This window comes from Leptidea sinapis, chromosome 15, assembly GCF_905404315.1.
Source record: "Leptidea sinapis chromosome 15, ilLepSina1.1, whole genome shotgun sequence".
Classification (NCBI taxonomy): domain Eukaryota; kingdom Metazoa; phylum Arthropoda; class Insecta; order Lepidoptera; family Pieridae; genus Leptidea; species Leptidea sinapis.
In genome coordinates, this window is record NC_066279.1 from 4,199,730 (window position 1) to 4,218,118 (window position 18,389).

General features: G+C 39.5%; 1 protein-coding gene across 1 annotated transcript in view; it reads left to right on the forward strand.

Moving 5' to 3' along the window:
* Window positions 1-16,822, forward strand: part of LOC126968175 (dedicator of cytokinesis protein 3) — an 83,541-nt gene extending 66,719 nt beyond the window's left edge. Inside the window, exons 13-18 of the mRNA XM_050813032.1 lie at window positions 413-567; window positions 1,598-1,766; window positions 2,834-2,968; window positions 4,034-4,280; window positions 6,581-6,703; window positions 16,748-16,822. Of these exons, the coding sequence (XP_050668989.1) occupies window positions 413-567; window positions 1,598-1,766; window positions 2,834-2,968; window positions 4,034-4,280; window positions 6,581-6,703; window positions 16,748-16,822 (904 nt within the window). The remainder of the gene's footprint in view (window positions 1-412; window positions 568-1,597; window positions 1,767-2,833; window positions 2,969-4,033; window positions 4,281-6,580; window positions 6,704-16,747) is intronic.
* Window positions 16,823-18,389: the final 1,567 nt, after the last annotated feature.

Consider the following 18,389-nt stretch of genomic DNA (forward strand, 5'->3'; position numbering starts at 1 on the left):
AATCTTCGAACGGCTTGCATTGCCACGTTATGAGGAGTAACTTGGACTACTTTTATTATGAGGGATGATTGAGGCTTCTGAACAGAAAAATAACTAACTAACTAAATTTTATTAATTTTAAATTTTACGTAACCGAAATGTATGATGGCTATATCTTGGGGCTGCTGATGCCGACTTTGTGTCTATGATTAAGATGTTTGTTTTGGATATAATTAATCAAATTATTAAACAGTAATTTAGGCCATTTGATGATATATGATTTAAAAAGTCCAATGCATGATCTGGTATTTTTTATGACTGCAAATTTGTCTAATTCATTCTCTGTTGTTAGATTTAAAAAAATATATAGACGATATATAAGTTATATTTTTATTTAGAATTTTTAAATAAACCATATTAATATCGTCCACAGATTGACATCGGGTAGTTATCTCTCTCTGCCGTCTTGCGCGACGGATGTCGTTCGGACACCGCCAAGTAATGGTCTCGTGGCGTCATTTCCCAGAAGTACTAAAGAGAATTGTACGATAAGTACACTTTTGTGTTCTACTAAGCTTACACAAAATGGTAAGTTTTCGAACCTAACTATAATTCAACTAAATTAAGACGCCTTTTGTATAAGTATTGCTCCAGTACCCTTTCAATAGCTTCGTGAAACGTTTCCGCCAAAAAGTCCCACAAATTTTACGACAAATTCTTCAAAATCTTGCGATGTGATGTAAAATGATGCACATGTAAAATATTTTTCACTTGGCTCATTCCAGTGTTGATTACTGTTCGAATTTGCTGAAAAGGAATTTCACAACTTTACCAATTTAAGATTCAGTAACAGTAATCGCTGGTTCACCTACAAGGGTATACCTTCATGGAGATGGTTAAGTCCATGTCTCAGTCTTGGAAGATGGGGCATAAACAAAAAATGTATATAGAATTGACTAGCAACCCACTAACTACTTTAGACCGCAGCTAAATTCATGTGTTCACATCTTAATAATTTTGCTTATGAAAATGCCCATCAATTCAAAACGGAATTAATCTGCTTCGTGGAAAAACAAAATATAATCCCGCCAGGTAAAAAAATAACATATGTATTACTAGAAAGTTCCATTTTCAAGTGAGTTTTAATAATTGTTCATATATTTATTATTTATCTCAGTATGCCACAACCTATCTAATCTAATCGGTGAATTTTAGTTTTAAGAGTAATTTATCTTTTTATATTAAGTATAAGTTGTTAGTGTGTTTTGTGAAATAAATGGTTTTCTTTCTTTCAATTCAATACAATTCGACAAATTTTTGTCAATTCGACAAATTCGAATAATTGTCAAAGTCAAATTCAAATAAACTTTATTCATGGCTTAGACTGAGCGCTTTTGAATCGTTATCATAAGTATTTCTTTTGAATTACTGAATCTACCAAAATATGTTCGCAAACAGTAGAGCTCGGAAGAAGAACATGCAATAAACTCAACAGCCATTCTTTTCAATCAAATAGAGTATTTTACAATGGCTATAATATACATAACAAATTAGTTTGTGAGGTGCTTGTTTATTTTAAACCTTTGCTGTATTCAAACAATCATTAATTATTCTTCAGAGGACCTATTGGCATTGCTACAATGGCGGGCCCACCCAGAGAAAGTACAAGAAACACTTCTGAGAGTGCTTCGATTGGGCGACGGACTGAGCTGCGAAGAACTCATCAAATTCCTTAGAGACGTACTCGACGCACTGTTCGCTTTGTTCTCCACTGAAGATGGCAATAGGTCTGAATGAACAGAATACTTAATTATCATTTGATACTTACTTAAACAAAAAAAATTGTAAACAATGTCTTCTTTTACATGATCACTTCTGGGATTAATAATAGAAATTAAATTTGAAACCAAAATTTAAGAACGATGCGGGATTCGAACCCGCGATCACACGGATTCCGTCCAAGCGCTCTTTACAACTGAGCTAACCGTACGAGTACGCATGGGCCATAAATTTTAGTATATCTAGTTCAACTCTCAGGTTGTGGCTCCATTTACAGGATCTATTTAACAGTTGATAACTTGCTAACCCCAATAATTGCATATTAGGAATTTGACTGGAAATGTTGCGCTTTCAAATCTAACCAACTCTAAAAAAATTTAAGTCATTTAAAAGAATTGCTGTTCGTTAGTTTCGCTAAAACTCGAGAACGGCTGGACCGATTTGGCTAATATTGGTCTTGAATTATTTGTGGAAGTCCAGGGAAGGTTCAAAAGGTGAATAAATATGAAAGTGTTCGGAATTAAATAGAAACAACAATTTTGTTTTTCCTTTGATGTGTCCCCCGTCGTCCGATATTTGTTTTGTATGGACATATTTTCTATGAGAGAATTTATTGACGCACGGTTTGACAGTTCTGCTGTAAAACAATTTCATTACAACAACAGGGATCATATTTTACGAAGTAATTCTTGATGCTATGATATATTACTGACATATTCATAAAAAAACATTATTTTATTTATAATATACAGAACAACGTTTGTCGGGTCAACTAGTAAATTTATATTTATTTAGTAGGTATGTAAATAACAAATCAATACTAATTTTCAGCTTTGCCGCCAATTTTTTTTTTCACCTGTGCCGACAGGCAAACGCATGTATGGCTATACAGCCACGTAAACGCAATTTTTACTAAGCAAAGAGACTATGGTAGCCAAGAATGACAAAAGAGATCATTGCAATGCATTTGATTTTCTTTGTCCGAAAAATCGATACTTCGCGTGTTCTTTTTTCGTAAATAATGACAATATTTCCATGCATGTTTGAGAAAAAATATTCTGTTTTATTGTTGCAGCACGCCACATTCGGGAACTGTATTCCTCGTGCTAGTTTCCATTTGCAGCCTACTTGATGAGCCTCGATTCCAACATTTCAGACCAGTGTTAGATGTTTATATTGAGGAACATTTTTCCGCTGCGTTGGTTTATAAGTAAGATTTTCTTTTCTGTTATTTCGATTTTCGATAATGTATTCTGATGGGAGTAGTTTTTAACAATTAACACCACTTCGGAAAAGGTTTAATCGGAAGAAGTGTATAGAAACATTTTGAATTTTTAAAAAAGTGATTACTGAGTTAATTTACAGTTCCATCATTTTACAAATTATTTAAATTACAATCTATGTGAACTAATGTAAATAAAATACAGAAACATCATGACCTGCTTTTTTTATGGAATAGTGTTAAGTTCTCACCACCGCCCACAATCTCTTGCAACACCAGAGGAATCACAGGAGCGTTGCCGGCCTTTAAGGAAGGTGTACGCGCTTTTTTTGGAGGTACCCATGTCGTATCGTCCCGGAAACACCGCCCTAAGAAGTTCATTCCACAGCTTTGTAGTACGTGGACGAAAGCTCCTTGAAAACCGCACTGTGGAGGACCGCCACACATCCAGTTGGTGGGGATGATATCCTAACTTGTGGCGTGTCGTGCGAAGGTGGAATTCTTTTTTCTACTTGGTAGATAGGTAAATTTGGTACTTAGTTTTTGTATAAATTTCCCTGTAAATAAATAAAGTGTGAATTCATTACTACATGCGGACAACCGCCAATAGTTTCGTATGTCAGTCCTCTCGTTTCAAACATGAGTGTGTAATTTATGCGAGCGCATGGTGACCACGCGTTGCGTAATTAATTACTTAACTTTGGTTAAGCTTACTATTACTACTATTTTTTTCTCTATTAATATAGACTATCTGGGGATCATCGCCAAATATCAAGTACAGATCGAGTCTGGATCGTTAGTGTCTCACCAGTCATTCTATGTATAAGATATCAATATAATAATGTAAGTAATTAAGAGCGATCTCGTCCCCACGGATAAACCTTACATGGTTTCTTGTGGGTGATCTTATATGTATTTTCTGTGTATTACTTTTTTTATTTGTGAACAATAAAGAAAAAAAGATGTAGATATCCCTAATCTAATTATATATCTAATAATTATGTTTTCAATTTTTATAGTAATTTAAATTAAATAAGATTTCCCATATTCCAGAGGTTTGCTATCATCGGTCCAGCACTGTGCTGAGTGGGCAGCTGGTGCAGAAGGCCAGGAGCCAATAAGGAAATGTTTGCGATCGCTGGGTGCGGTATTCCGCCTGGCCGTGCGCTCGCGGTGTCTGTTCGCACGTGCCACGGGCGGTCAGTACGAAGACAGCTTCAGAAGAGACGTCCGGGCAGCACTGCACGCACTGAAAGCTTTAGCGCAACATCCGCATAGAGAACACCTGGCGCCGGCGCAAGTTTGTTTTTTTCATTTTTAAACCAATATATTTAATCTAGATTTCTAAATAATGATCGAGGGCTACTTGGAAATCTAGAGTTTCCTTAATTGACAGGTTTAATATAATTATACAAACATATAAAAATACTTTAAAAGATCATACAAATCCTATGAGAATTTTAAATAGAATTATTTTAATTTGTTTTTTAAATATTGAAAAACTACACTTTAATCATGGTGAAAATTATTATTGTAAAATTTACTCGCACGACGAACAAAACTATTTTCCACACAACAACTAGAACAAGAATTTACATGAAATAATTCATTTGAATGACATGTGCGTTTTTGAGGGCGAGGTATTTTTATGTTTATACATTGCAACAATGAGGGACAATCCATAATATTATTAATTATTTTGTACAAAATAACAGTATCAATAAAATGACGTCATTTTTCAAGATCTTCAATTCTATGTCTGTTTGCCGATATGTTATAATCAGTGTATATATTACCGGTTTTATAATCTAAGGTCTTCGTAAATTTCTCTTGGATCCTTTCAATTCGATCAACATGAATTTTGAAAAACGGGTTCCAAACAGAGGATGCAAATTCTAAATTACTTCTTACAAAACTATTAAACAAAATTTTATAAGATTGTGTGTTTTTAAATGGATTTCCTATTCTCAATATAAATCCTTTTTTTTTGTACGCTTTTTTAAGAATGTTATCAATGTGTGGTACAAAGGTAAGCTTTGAATCAAGGATAACACCCAGATCTCGCACTTCAGTAGCTCTTTTTAATGGCTTACCAGAAATAGTATAAGCGAATATGATCGGGTTTATCTTGCGTGTATAAGTGATCACATGACACTTATCAGGGTTCAAGAATAGACTATTACCCTTGCATTATCCCTCGAAAGAAGTGAGATCTGCTTGTAATGAGTAGCAATCGTGCACACTCCGCACAATTTTAAAGATCTTTATGTCATCTGCGTTTATTAGCATATTAGATCCATTCACAATACTAGAAATGTCATTAACATAAAGTATAAAGAGTAACGGGCCTAAATGAGACCCCTGCGGTATACCTGAGCTAATATTTCTGTAGTTAGAAGTATAGCCAGCGAGAGCAACAGCCTGACTCCTATTATCTATGTATGATTTTATCCAGCGCAAATCACCATGTACTCCAAGACGCCAAAGCTTTAAAATTAAAGTTTTTATGGCAAATCTTGTCAAAAGCTTTGGCAAAATCGCTGTACACTGCGTCCACCTGACAACCTTCATTCATTGCATTAAGTATAAATTCGGTGAATGTAAGCAAGTTAGGTTAGGTTCCACACTACGTCCTGTGTAAAAGCCATGTTGACATGAAGATATTATTCTGCGTACAGAAGCGGAGAGTTGCGCAGTAACAATGTTCTCCAACAACTTACCAAAATGGCACAGCTTGGAGATAGGTCTGTACTTACAAATGTCATCACTAACCTTTTGGTATAGGTGTGATCCAGGCACGTTTCCCCAAGGAAGGGAATACACCTTCTTGGATAACTCTGATAAAGTAACGTTATTGGCAAAGCAAGACTTAAAGCCCATGAACGAATGAAAATAGGAAGAATACCATCCGGCCCTGCACCCTTATTCACGTCAACAGATTTTAAATATTTAAATACTAAATCATGTGCAATTAATTTCTACCGAATTTATATCTAACAAGGCGCAGGCAGGTAATTCACAATTATCTAAAAAGTTACTACTATTATGATCAGATTTTGGAAGTTGAAAAACAGAATGGAAATGATCATTAAATGCATCACAGATGTCTTTACCATCAGAAATACTTCTATTCTTATAAGTCATATTTTGGGGTATACCACTGTTTATGACGTCACACACTGAAATTTTTATAAATTCTTTTTTCCAGGAGCTTTCTTCCGCGTACTACAAAGCTGTGCAATGAGCTTCCTTGAGCGGTTTTTCCGGGACGATACGACATGGGTACCTTCAAAAAAAGCGCGTACACCTTTCTTAAAGGCCGGCAACGCTCTTGTGATTCCTCTGGTGTTGCAAGAGAATGTGGGCGGCGGTGATCACTTAACACCAGGTGACCCGTACGCTCGTTTTTCCTCCTATTCCATAAAATAAATACTTTATTATTACTTTTTCATGTAGCCACATGCATACATTCATTTCGATACGTGCAGACACAAAAAAAAAGTATTTTAAATTTATAAAACTCGCCCAAATTATTATTGCGCCCGCTAGCTGTTAAAATAATATTTTCAGTTAAGAATTAGTGTTATAATTGTGATGAAGAGTGTGATAAAGGTGGCGCTGATGACGTCCTGGGCGAGCGTGGCCAGCGAGGTGTCGTCGGCCCTGGGCGCGGCGGAAGCTGCCCGCGTGTCGGCCGCCATGTTGGACGCGTTCGCGGCTGGCGTGCCCGCTCCGCTCGCACGTGCGCGTCTGGCCGCGGCGCACCAGATACTGAAGGGACCGCTGGGGCAGGATGCAGGTCATTATACATTTGTTTGATGACGTCCTGGGCGAGCGTGGCCAGCGAGGTGTCGTCGGCCCTGGGCGCGGCGGAAGCTGCCCGCGTGTCGGCCGCCATGTTGGACGCGTTCGCGGCTGGCGTGCCCGCTCCGCTCGCACGTGCGCGTCTGGCCGCGGCGCACCAGATACTGAAGGGACCGCTGGGGCAGGATGCAGGTCATTATACATTTGTTTGATGACGTCCTGGGCGAGCGTGGCCAGCGAGGTGTCGTCGGCCCTGGGCGCGGCGGAAGCTGCCCGCGTGTCGGCCGCCATGTTGGACGCGTTCGCGGCTGGCGTGCCCGCTCCGCTCGCACGTGCGCGTCTGGCCGCGGCGCACCAGATACTGAAGGGACCGCTGGGGCAGGATGCAGGTCATTATACATTTGTTTGATGACGTCCTGGGCGAGCGTGGCCAGCGAGGTGTCGTCGGCCCTGGGCGCGGCGGAAGCTGCCCGCGTGTCGGCCGCCATGTTGGACGCGTTCGCGGCCGGCGTGCCCGCGCCGCTCGCACGTGCGCGTCTGGCCGCGGCGCACCAGATACTGAAGGGACCGCTGGGGCAGGGTGCAGGTCATTATACATTTGTTTGATGACGTCCTGGGCGAGCGTGGCCAGCGAGGTGTCGTCGGCCCTGGGCGCGGCGGAAGCTGCCCGCGTGTCGGCCGCCATGTTGGACGCGTTCGCGGCCGGCGTGCCCGCGCCGCTCGCACGTGCGCGTCTGGCCGCGGCGCACCAGATACTGAAGGGACCGCTGGGGCAGGATGCAGGTCATTATACATTTGTTTGATGACGTCCTGGGCGAGCGTGGCCAGCGAGGTGTCGTCGGCCCTGGGCGCGGCGGAAGCTGCCCGCGTGTCGGCCGCCATGTTGGACGCGTTCGCGGCCGGCGTGCCCGCGCCGCTCGCACGTGCGCGTCTGGCCGCGGCGCACCAGATACTAAAGGGACCGCTGGGGCAGGATGCAGGTCATTATACATTTGTTTGATGACGTCCTGGGCGAGCGTGGCCAGCGAGGTGTCGTCGGCCCTGGGCGCGGCGGAAGCTGCCCGCGTGTCGGCCGCCATGTTGGACGCGTTCGCGGCCGGCGTGCCCGCGCCGCTCGCACGTGCGCGTCTGGCCGCGGCGCACCAGATACTGAAGGGACCGCTGGGGCAGGATGCAGGTCATTATACATTTGTTTGATGACGTCCTGGGCGAGCGTGGCCAGCGAGGTGTCGTCGGCCCTGGGCGCGGCAGAAGCTGCCCGCGTGTCGGCCGCCATGTTGGACGCGTTCGCGGCCGGCGTGCCCGCGCCGCTCGCACGTGCGCGTCTGGCCGCGGCGCACCAGATACTGAAGGGACCGCTGGGGCAGGATGCAGGTCATTATACATTTGTTTGATGACGTCCTGGGCGAGCGTGGCCAGCGAGGTGTCGTCGGCCCTGGGCGCGGCGGAAGCTGCCCGCGTGTCGGCCGCCATGTTGGACGCGTTCGCGGCCGGCGTGCCCGCGCCGCTCGCACGTGCGCGTCTGGCCGCGGCGCACCAGATACTAAAGGGACCGCTGGGGCAGGATGCAGGTCATTATACATTTGTTTGATGACGTCCTGGGCGAGCGTGGCCAGCGAGGTGTCGTCGGCCCTGGGCGCGGCGGAAGCTGCCCGCGTGTCGGCCGCCATGTTGGACTCGTTCGCGGCCGGCGTGCCCGCGCCGCTCGCACGTGCGTGTCTGGCCGCGGCGCACCAGATACTAAAGGGACCGCTGGGGCAGGATGCAGGTCATTATACATTTGTTTGATGACGTCCTGGGCGAGCGTGGCCAGCGAGGTGTCGTCGGCCCTGGGCGCGGCGGAAGCTGCCCGCGTGTCGGCCGCCATGTTGGACGCGTTCGCGGCCGGCGTGCCCGCGCCGCTCGCACGTGCGCGTCTGGCCGCGGCGCACCAGATACTGAAGGGACCGCTGGGGCGGGATGCAGGTCATTCATCAACTCATTATACATTTTTTTGCTAACGTACACGAGTTCGATACTAATAAGCAGAGACGTCGCTACCTTTTATGTCTTTTATCTACACCCATGCTTTAAATCCTCTATTAAAGATTCTGAAACAGTCAGTTTATTGCCAACATTAAAACACCCAATGTTCTAATAACCATTACATCATCCAAACGAGTGTTGTAATGTTGTACTGAATTTTATAACAACACTCCTATGTTTTTTTTTCGATCCCTTCATGCGCAAAGACTTTCAACAGACAGCCACATTCTTATAGCTCGATGCGTGGTATCTGTATGTATTTCAAAAAAAGAACATTTTCGTTTACGCGCGTTCCACACTACCAGAACGTCGCGCGACGTAAAAAAAGTAGGTTATTCGAATCCCCGCCATTTTTCTTCGATATTTTTATTGTTTTGTTTAAAAAAAAATTGTGATTTATTTTAAATGCTGCAAAAGAACATAATATTCAAGTTAATTTTAATTTTTACACTATGCAAAATGTAAATTACTAATAAAATAAATAATTCATTCATTAATACTTAGTTTATTTGTATATAATCGGTAATGGATGATATTAGGTTACTACTAGGACTGGCTGTTTTAATGTTAGCATAAAAATATCGAAGAAATATGGCGGGGCTTCGAATAACCTACTTTTTTTTACGCCGCGCGACGTTCTGGTAGTGTGAAACGCGCGTAAACGAAAATGTTCTTTTTTTGAAATTCATACAGATACCTAGCATCGAGCAATAAGAATGTGGCTGTCTGTTAAAACTCTTTGAGCATGAAGGAATTGAAAAAAAATAGGAGTGTTGTTATGAAATTCAGTACAACATTACAACACTTGTTTGGATGTTGTAATGGTTATTAGAACATTGGGTGTTTTAATGTTGGCAATAAACTCACTGTTTCAGAATCTTTAATAGAGGATTTAAAGCGTGGGTGTAGATAATAGTTATTTATGCAACTGTTGTGTAATAAGGGGTATTAAAACACGAATGTGGGTTTATCACGAGGCGAAGCCGAGTGTGATAATAGTATCACATGAGTGTTTTAATACCTAACTATCAGCAGTTGCATACAAGACTTTATCTACGCCCATAATATGAATCCTCTATGAAAGTTTCTGAAACAGTTAGCTTACTGCTAACATTAAAACAGCCAGTCCTAGTAGTAACCTAATATCATCCATTCAAATTCAAATTCAAATATTTTTATTCAAAATAGGATTTAAAATCACTTATTGAACGTCAAAAACTACCACCCATTCAAAAGAGACTGCCTCAGACCTGAGAAGAATGGGCGCAAGAAACTCAGCGGGCTTTTTTTTTATATAAAATATGGATTACGATGTGATATCGTACAATAAACATTTATAATTAAAGAGCCTAAGGGTGTTCGCTTTATTCCCAGTCCGTGGTGTCATTAAGAAAATCGTTTATGCTATAATAACCTTTCCCACACAATCGTTTTTTAACAATTTTTTTAAATTTCGTAACACATTTGTTTTGTACATTTTCTGGGATCTTAAAAGACTTACTAAATCGACCCAACCGAGTAGTAGGCATAACAAGTTTATGTTTGTTCCTCGTGTTAACATTATGAATGTCACAGTTTCTAGAAAATTCCTCAATGTGCTTATGAACATACAGAACATTATCAAAAATGTATTGTCAACAGTAAAAATGTTTATTTCTTGAAATATTTCTCTTAATGATTCTGTAGGACCTAGGTTATAAATCGCGCGAATAGCCCTCTTCTGCAGCACAAAGATGGTATTAATATCGGCGGCACTGCCCCATAACAATATACCATAGGACATAATACTATGAATATAACGAAAGTATACTAATCTCGCCGTATCTATGTCAGTTAACCGTCTAATTTTCTTAACCGCATATGCTGCAGAACTAAGCCTATTCGCCAATCCTTCAATATGGGGGCCCCACTGCAATTTGGAATCAAGAGTAATGCCAAGAAATACAGCAGATTCCACTGGTTTTACCACCTCTCCATTTAATAAAATATTCGCATCTATATTTTTGACATTTGGCGCGGTGAATTTAATATATTTGGTTTGAGGACTATTTAACAATAAGTTATTGGCGGTAAACCAGTACACGATGTCAGATAGAGCATTGTTTACTTCGTCATATAAAACTTGGCTTCGTTTCACTTTGAATATACGTGAAGTGTCATCCGCAAACAATACCACCTTGTGTTTTTTTCTACAAGGTTAGATAGATCATTTATATAAATTAGGAAGAGGAAGGGTCCAAGAATTGACCCTTGTGGTACCCATTACCGATTACATACAAATAAACTAAGTATTAACGAAAGAATTATTTATTTTAGTAGTAATTTACATTTTGTATAGTGAAATAATTAAAATTCACTTGAATATTATGTTCTTTTGCGTTTAAAATGAATCGCTCATATTTTGTAAACAAAGCAATAAAAATATCTAAGAAAAATGGCGGGGATTCGAATAACTTACTTTTTTTTACGGCGTGCGACGTTCCGGTAGTGTGGAACGCGCGTAAACGGAAATGTTCTTTTTTTGAAATTCATACAGACACCACGCATCGAGCTATAAGAATGTGGCTGTCTGTTAAAACTTTTTGAGCATGAAGGGATTGAAAAAAAAATAGGAGTGTTGTTATGAAATTCTGTTTCAGAATCTTTAATAGAGGATTTAAAGCATGGGTGTAGATAAAGTCTTGCAGATGCAACTCTTGATAATTAGGTATTAAAACACTCATGTGATACTATTATCACACTTGGCTTCGCCTCGTGATGAATCCACATTTGTGTTTTAATACCCTTATTACACAACAGTAGCATAAATAACTATTACCGCATTTATCACGGGGAATCTTCCAAAGAGCTGTTTAACCTGAATCTAGCCGCCGAAATCGATGTTCGCACGGCGCGATTGGCTAAAAACTCGGATATCATCCCCACTGTCTGGATGCGTGGCGTTCCTCTACGGTGCGGTTCAAGTAACTCTCTTCCACGCACAACTAAACTATGGGATTTGCTTCCTTGTGCGGAGTTTCAAGGATGATACGACACCGTACCTTTAAAAATGCGCGTAAAATATTGGGGAATAATCCACACAAATTTCCTAACATTTATAATTGCACATCATTTATAATAGTTAGGAAAATAAGTGTATTATTAATATAAAATGCAACGATAAAAGTGAAAATATAATATGATCAATTATCATAAGTGATCAAGAATCATTTAAAATATTTATTATGATTAAAATTGTTTATAAATCACTCTGCTAAATGTGCTCCCTTCGAGTGCGATATTTCATAGCCGGCTTATCGATCCAAGCCAACATACCCGAATTAAAGTTTCATGAACCGTGACGAAAAGAAAGCGAAGGCGTATCGACCTCGGTCTTATTAAATACCCACAAAATAAAGTGCTCAGCGCACCTTCGGTGTTTTCACTTGGACACTTATCTTCTTCACTTTTCTTTTTATACATGTTCGCCGGTTCCGGATGCTTTTGACCTTTCTTTTTTATCATGACGTCCCCAATTTGGTCGACGAATGTCCTACGAGGCCTCCCGCGACCGACTTGGCAACACACACTTGCCATATATATTTGATTCGTCATACTTTCTTCACGCATTCGCTCCACGTATCCAAACCAATTCAGCAATTCCTTTTCACATGTTCTTTCAGACCACAGCTCGCTCCCATTACCGAATTATAATATCCAATATGTTGTTACGTCGCAGAGGCCCGCAACATAGTACTCACCACGGCGTGCCACCACCTGCGCGTGCACCTGGCGCGGCGGGACGAGTTGCCGCAGTGCGCGGACATGATCGGCGAGCTGGTGACCCTGCTGTGGCGCAAGGACTCGCCCGACTCGCCGCTCGATGACGACCAACTGGACCCCGACGTCGACGTGCTCTGTCTGAACACGCTCGACGTGCTCGTCGAGACTGTGCTACATTTGATTGGTGGAAATTCACCCGTACTTGTGAGTTGCTGCTAGGGATGTGAGATGAATGGAAAAGAATCGCTTACCGGCCGTTTTCAATAACCTATCTGCCCTTAGTTTAACTTACTAGAAGTAGACAAATCTATCTTTTTCCGCTTGCTTACATTTCAATAAACTATCTACATAAAGCATTGGACTAAAACTATATTGGACTTTACTTTTTTTTTTTTTTTTTATAACTGGCTCCGTCGAGTAAATGTCGACGATTCGGCCAACGTCAAGGTGGAGAGATTTTTTATTTTCATTTATCTGATTGAAGTATATAAAGAGCTGATTTAAAAGGAAATGATCGGTTGATATAGCTGTGGTTTTTTTGTGAACTGAAGAATAGGCAACAAGAGTTAGTACGGTTAGTAATAAACACCCATAACACAATAATATTAACTACCTTGTTAGTATCTAATCTAAGTTTAAGGGAGAAATGTAAGTGGGAATATGTGCCTAATAGAAGCGTAGAAAGTATGAAGGATAGAAATTACAATTTTAATATTATTGCGGGAGATAAATTTATAAAGAATCTTTATGAAAGGGGAATGGCATAAAGTAAGAAGAAAAGGGATGTTGATGGGGCGAGGGATATCCTTCGGTAGAAGGTCATATAAAGGAATTGACAATTTAGGGCAATAGAAAAAAATATGTTCAAGAGTACCTTCCTCAAGGCCACATTCACATATAGAATGGTCCCTTACCCGGACCTTGGCCAAAAATACTGGGGAACAGACAAATCCCAAGCGAAGTCGTATGATGACAGAAGTGAAAAGTTTATTTTGTTTTTTTTTTGAGGAAAGAACCAGGGCTTAGAGGGGATAAAGGGTTGGATAGAACCATAGAATTTACCTTTAGTTTGTGGTTTGCCATAAAGCATTCCATGAATCAGCCAGAAAGTGTTTAGACATAGCGCGTAGGAATCTCATCTCGAGGAAAACAGTAATCTATCCTTTTAAGCTTACTTACATGTCAATAATCTATCTACGTAAAGCATGGGACTAAAACTATATTGGACTTTACTATGGATAGATAAGATCTTGACATTAAACGGTGACAGCACGGCATCCGTAATTAGAGAGTTATTGAAAACGGCCGTAAGTAAAAATCGATTGTTCTGTATTCAAAATTAATCGATTTGTCAAAAATCGATTTCAATGACAATTAATAATCGATATTTGCAATTAATATCGATTTTTTTATATTATTTAAAAGTGCATGCTTTTTATATTCCAATAATAATCCTAAGAGATTCATGTTAACAATTTATCAGATTATTAATCAAATAAAATTGTATGAATAAAAAAATAAACCAATTCAAAACTAAAAATCAAAGGCAATCTTCCCTTAAAATTTCAAGGTAAGGAATTAGGAAACCAAATAGCACTATAGATTTAAACACGTAATTTATATAATCGATTTACTTGCTTGCATTATCTTCTATTAAGAATATTACCAAAATAGAACTATCTATTTAAAACTTCAATAGCCGCATCAAAGCAAAGCACATTTTAACTCGCAAGATCGGCCAATATTTTAAGCTGAGATAAAGATGACTATCTCGCTCACACACGGTGGCTTGTATTCAGGGCATTGATTCCAGTCATAATATTTCGTTCTTATCTTTTGAAAATGTTATGTATATCTATCTATAATCTATACGTTGGTATAACGGGTTAGCATAAAGAATTAAAGCAGGATTGCTCTGACCTGACGTTGGCCCTATTGTGATTTCATTTATTCGATTGGCATAACTAGAGTGAACAACGCCGAGATTAGCGTTTTAAATTTAATTTTGATTTGAATGTTAGTACAAGAGTGATGTTGAAACATTATAGTTAATTATTATTGTATTGCTTGTGTAAGTTTATTAAAGAAAGTTGAATCCTTTCTAATTATTTTATATTAATTGGAAATGGAGATTGTAGTGCCATGTGATGATTTACAAAAAGATTAAAATTTTTAAACTTTGCTCAGAAATAACAGCTCATTTTTTCTCGAAAACTCACACCTGTGTATTTCTCAGAATAGTAAATCACATAAAAGATAATTTAATAGATCAGTGGTAATTAATTAAGCGAATCCATACATATCTCAGAAATGCACAGGATCAAGTACGTCATAGTTATTAAAAAATATTGTTGGTAGATTAGAATTAGAATTAAAACGTTCACCATCATTTTAATCTAACGTAATTAACGCATTTCATAAGAAATATGGACGATTTGAACTACAATATAAGTATTTATTTTATATTAAGTATGTAAATTTTCTCTGTATCTTCCGGCTTGTCCACCTAGAATTATTTCTGTACCTTAATAAAATAATTTATTAATGCTCGTAAACCTATCGGAAACTAGAAAATTAGCGTAAATACAAAGTACAATCAGCCATATTGCCGCCTCTGGAGCGTTTGAAAAATAAAAAATCTCCATCTTTGCATTGGTCAGTTTTGACGTGCCGTTTGAACGTGACAGTCGCGCTGTCACGCGGTATACCATTTGCCCTTTGCCTTATATTTAGAATAATGCCTAATAATAAGGTTAATTTATTATAATTTTTTTTTTTAATGAAAGTGAACGAAGCGAAACAAGTATGTAAGGATCGTAGCAAGTGGAAAAAAGTGGTCTCTGTCTACCCCTACGGGAAAGAGGCGTGATTTTATGTATGCATGTAATTTATTAAAACTCGAAAGTGGATCGCATGTAACAGACATATTAACTTGTCCTTACTTGTCTTGTGCAAATTTTATAGTTACTAGCTGGTATTGTAGTTATTACGGTAAATTCACTTTATGTATTTTTTATTTTCAGGGTTCCATGGTTGCTGGGCTCCTGGGTGTTATGGAACTGTTGAAGGGGGCTCATTATCAACGGCTGTGGAGTCATTTAGCACCGCATCCCCACGACAGGAAACCATTGAAAGACTTCCTTATGAGGGCATTCCTGGTCTTCAGACACCTTATAGAACAAGACGTGAGTATTGTCTTTGGTGGTTTTAATGAAATTTAATTTATTTTTCTTATGAAATATTTAAATATTGGGGTTAGCAATGCAGTATTGTTAATAATTCCACTTGAAAATAATAATATAAGCTTAATATTATTATTTCAAACTTCAGATACATGCACTGTAGCAATATGGTATGCTTTGCACATTGCACTTCTTCAAGTGATTGTTTCGATGACAACGATTAGTTCACAATATTATATATTATGTTAAAAATGCTGAAGCAGTAATTAATATAAAGAATGGCATTGAATTTCTTCCAACTTCTTCTCATTACTGCTGAACCTGTCCAAATTAATTGTAAATGGTAACATTTGTAACTTGGACCTACATGAAAAGTACCTAATGCGAAACCCTTCAAAGTCAAATAAATTTTATAAAATTTGGCTTAATTTAAGTGCTTTTGAATCGTGACTTGAAATATTTCATTTAAATTGCTGAATTACCATATGCTCGGAAAAGGTGAGCTCGTGAGAAGAAAATACAACAAACTCAACAGCCACTTTTTTCGGTCAATAGAATATTTTACAATGGCTGTAAAATACATAGTAAATTGTAAACACGATTCGAATCAAATATTTCATATAAGTATTAAAAATAAACTGTATAAATATAAATTACCGTAAATTGGATGCATCAACCTTTAGATCTTGAATTTATCGTTTGTGCAAGGATGCTTCGTGAACATGATGGTCCTGATTACTGTCAAAATTAGTAATCGCATCCAACAAAAACAATGATTTATGACAGGTCGAACTGGCACCACAATCAGCATCCGTTCACGAGTTGACACATAGACCAGCCATTGTTTCCTTCGCACATATTTGAGGCAGAGGCCGTCGTGTGATGAGTTGGGATGCACATGTGCACCCCAACACCCTGCTAATGACGTTTTATTAATATTTAGTTAGGTAATGTGTCTATTAATAGTGAAAGTCTATGCAGGTATTTCCAGGAGATTGGATGGTGCTTCGCGTGCAGAGCTGTAAAGTTCTACTGTCAGCGTTACAGGACTTGGCGAAACCTCTTCTAGAAAGGTTCTTGGGTGATGAACCGCCGCAGTTTGATTCTCAGGTACGTACTCGTGTTGTCAAAATATTAAAAAAATCTTTTGGTATTTTTGTGACACTTTAAGGAAGGAAGATAAATGCAACGTCGTAATTTTTATTATAAATTAAGGACTGTTAGTAATTTTCATATATTATGACCCTGATTTGTAAGCAATGATTTAATATCTCATTATATATGAAAATTGGGTAAGTTCAATTATCTTTTCACATTTTCTTCCATACTTAACAAGATTGCAAAAAAATGTTGGGTTGGTAATTTATACAGTTGTTCATATCTACTATGTAATGTGATATAAAAATTTACAGCTTTTATAAAATACAAGCTTTATATACGATAAGTTAAAACAAGGATCCGTTCTATGCCACCCTGAGAACCCTGGGAAAGATATCCATTACAATATGCATTGCATAAGAAATGATGCGGCGTAGGATTTCAACAATGATCCCAAATTCGTTGTTTACTATACTGAAACCATTGCATTGGAAACAATACCCATTTTTAAACAATTTGTTATGTTTTTAAAGTAATAACCCTCACTTCTGAGATTGATACACAAATTAAATTTTGTTTTCAAATTTTATTTGAGTACCCATATTATTAAAATCATAGTTTTGCGCGGCGGCCATATTGGACTTAAGGAATTAAATAATTTATACGCCTAGATAGAGCCTCTTGCTGCTAGACAAAGGATGAAAACAGGCCATATTTATTACTTTAGTGTGCGTGACAAGCTACGTCCTACGTGCCATTCTGGGAATTATTGATTTTCCTTCCGTGGTATGATGGAACTCGATTGCCTAGTTCGCGGGGGCACATAAAAGTCTGATTCCCGCGTTGTTAGGATATGCTTTTTAATTTGCTTCTGTGTGACCACGATTCATGCAATTGGATCGAAATATCGGCATCAAATCAATAAAATATATATCGTGAGTACCCGTCATAATAATTACAAAGTAAATATGAATTTGGCATGGCTTGGTGTAGTTATGGTCGGGCTACATGGAGCTGGGCGTGGCCTTGGTGACTTGCAGCGCGCTCCAGAGCGAGCGGTGGACCGGCAAGGGACCGGACCGCAGTTCCATGAGGGCGGCGGCTGGCCTGCAAGTACTCGCCGTATGGAGCAGGCTCGGTATTGGACTTGTTTATTAGATGAGGATTGAGTCGATGAACCAACTGTTTTTACTGTCCTTATCTGTCCATAGCAGGGACTATTTGATCTGCGTTGTAACATAACAAGCGGTCACTTTCGGCGTTGTTTAAGGACGTCGCGTCAATGTGTATCTTCTACCGCGTTGTTTTATTGAAAAGGGGGACAAACTAGCGTACAGGTGACCTGGTGTTAAGTGATCACCGTCGCCCATATTACCTTGCAACACCAGAGGAATCACAGAAGCGTTGCCGGCCTTTTGTGTACGCGCTTTTTTCGAATGTCGTATCGTCCCGGAAACACCGCACAAGGCAGCTCATTCCACAGCTTTGTAATACATGGAAGAAAGTTCCTTGAAAACCGCACTGTGGAGGACCGCTAA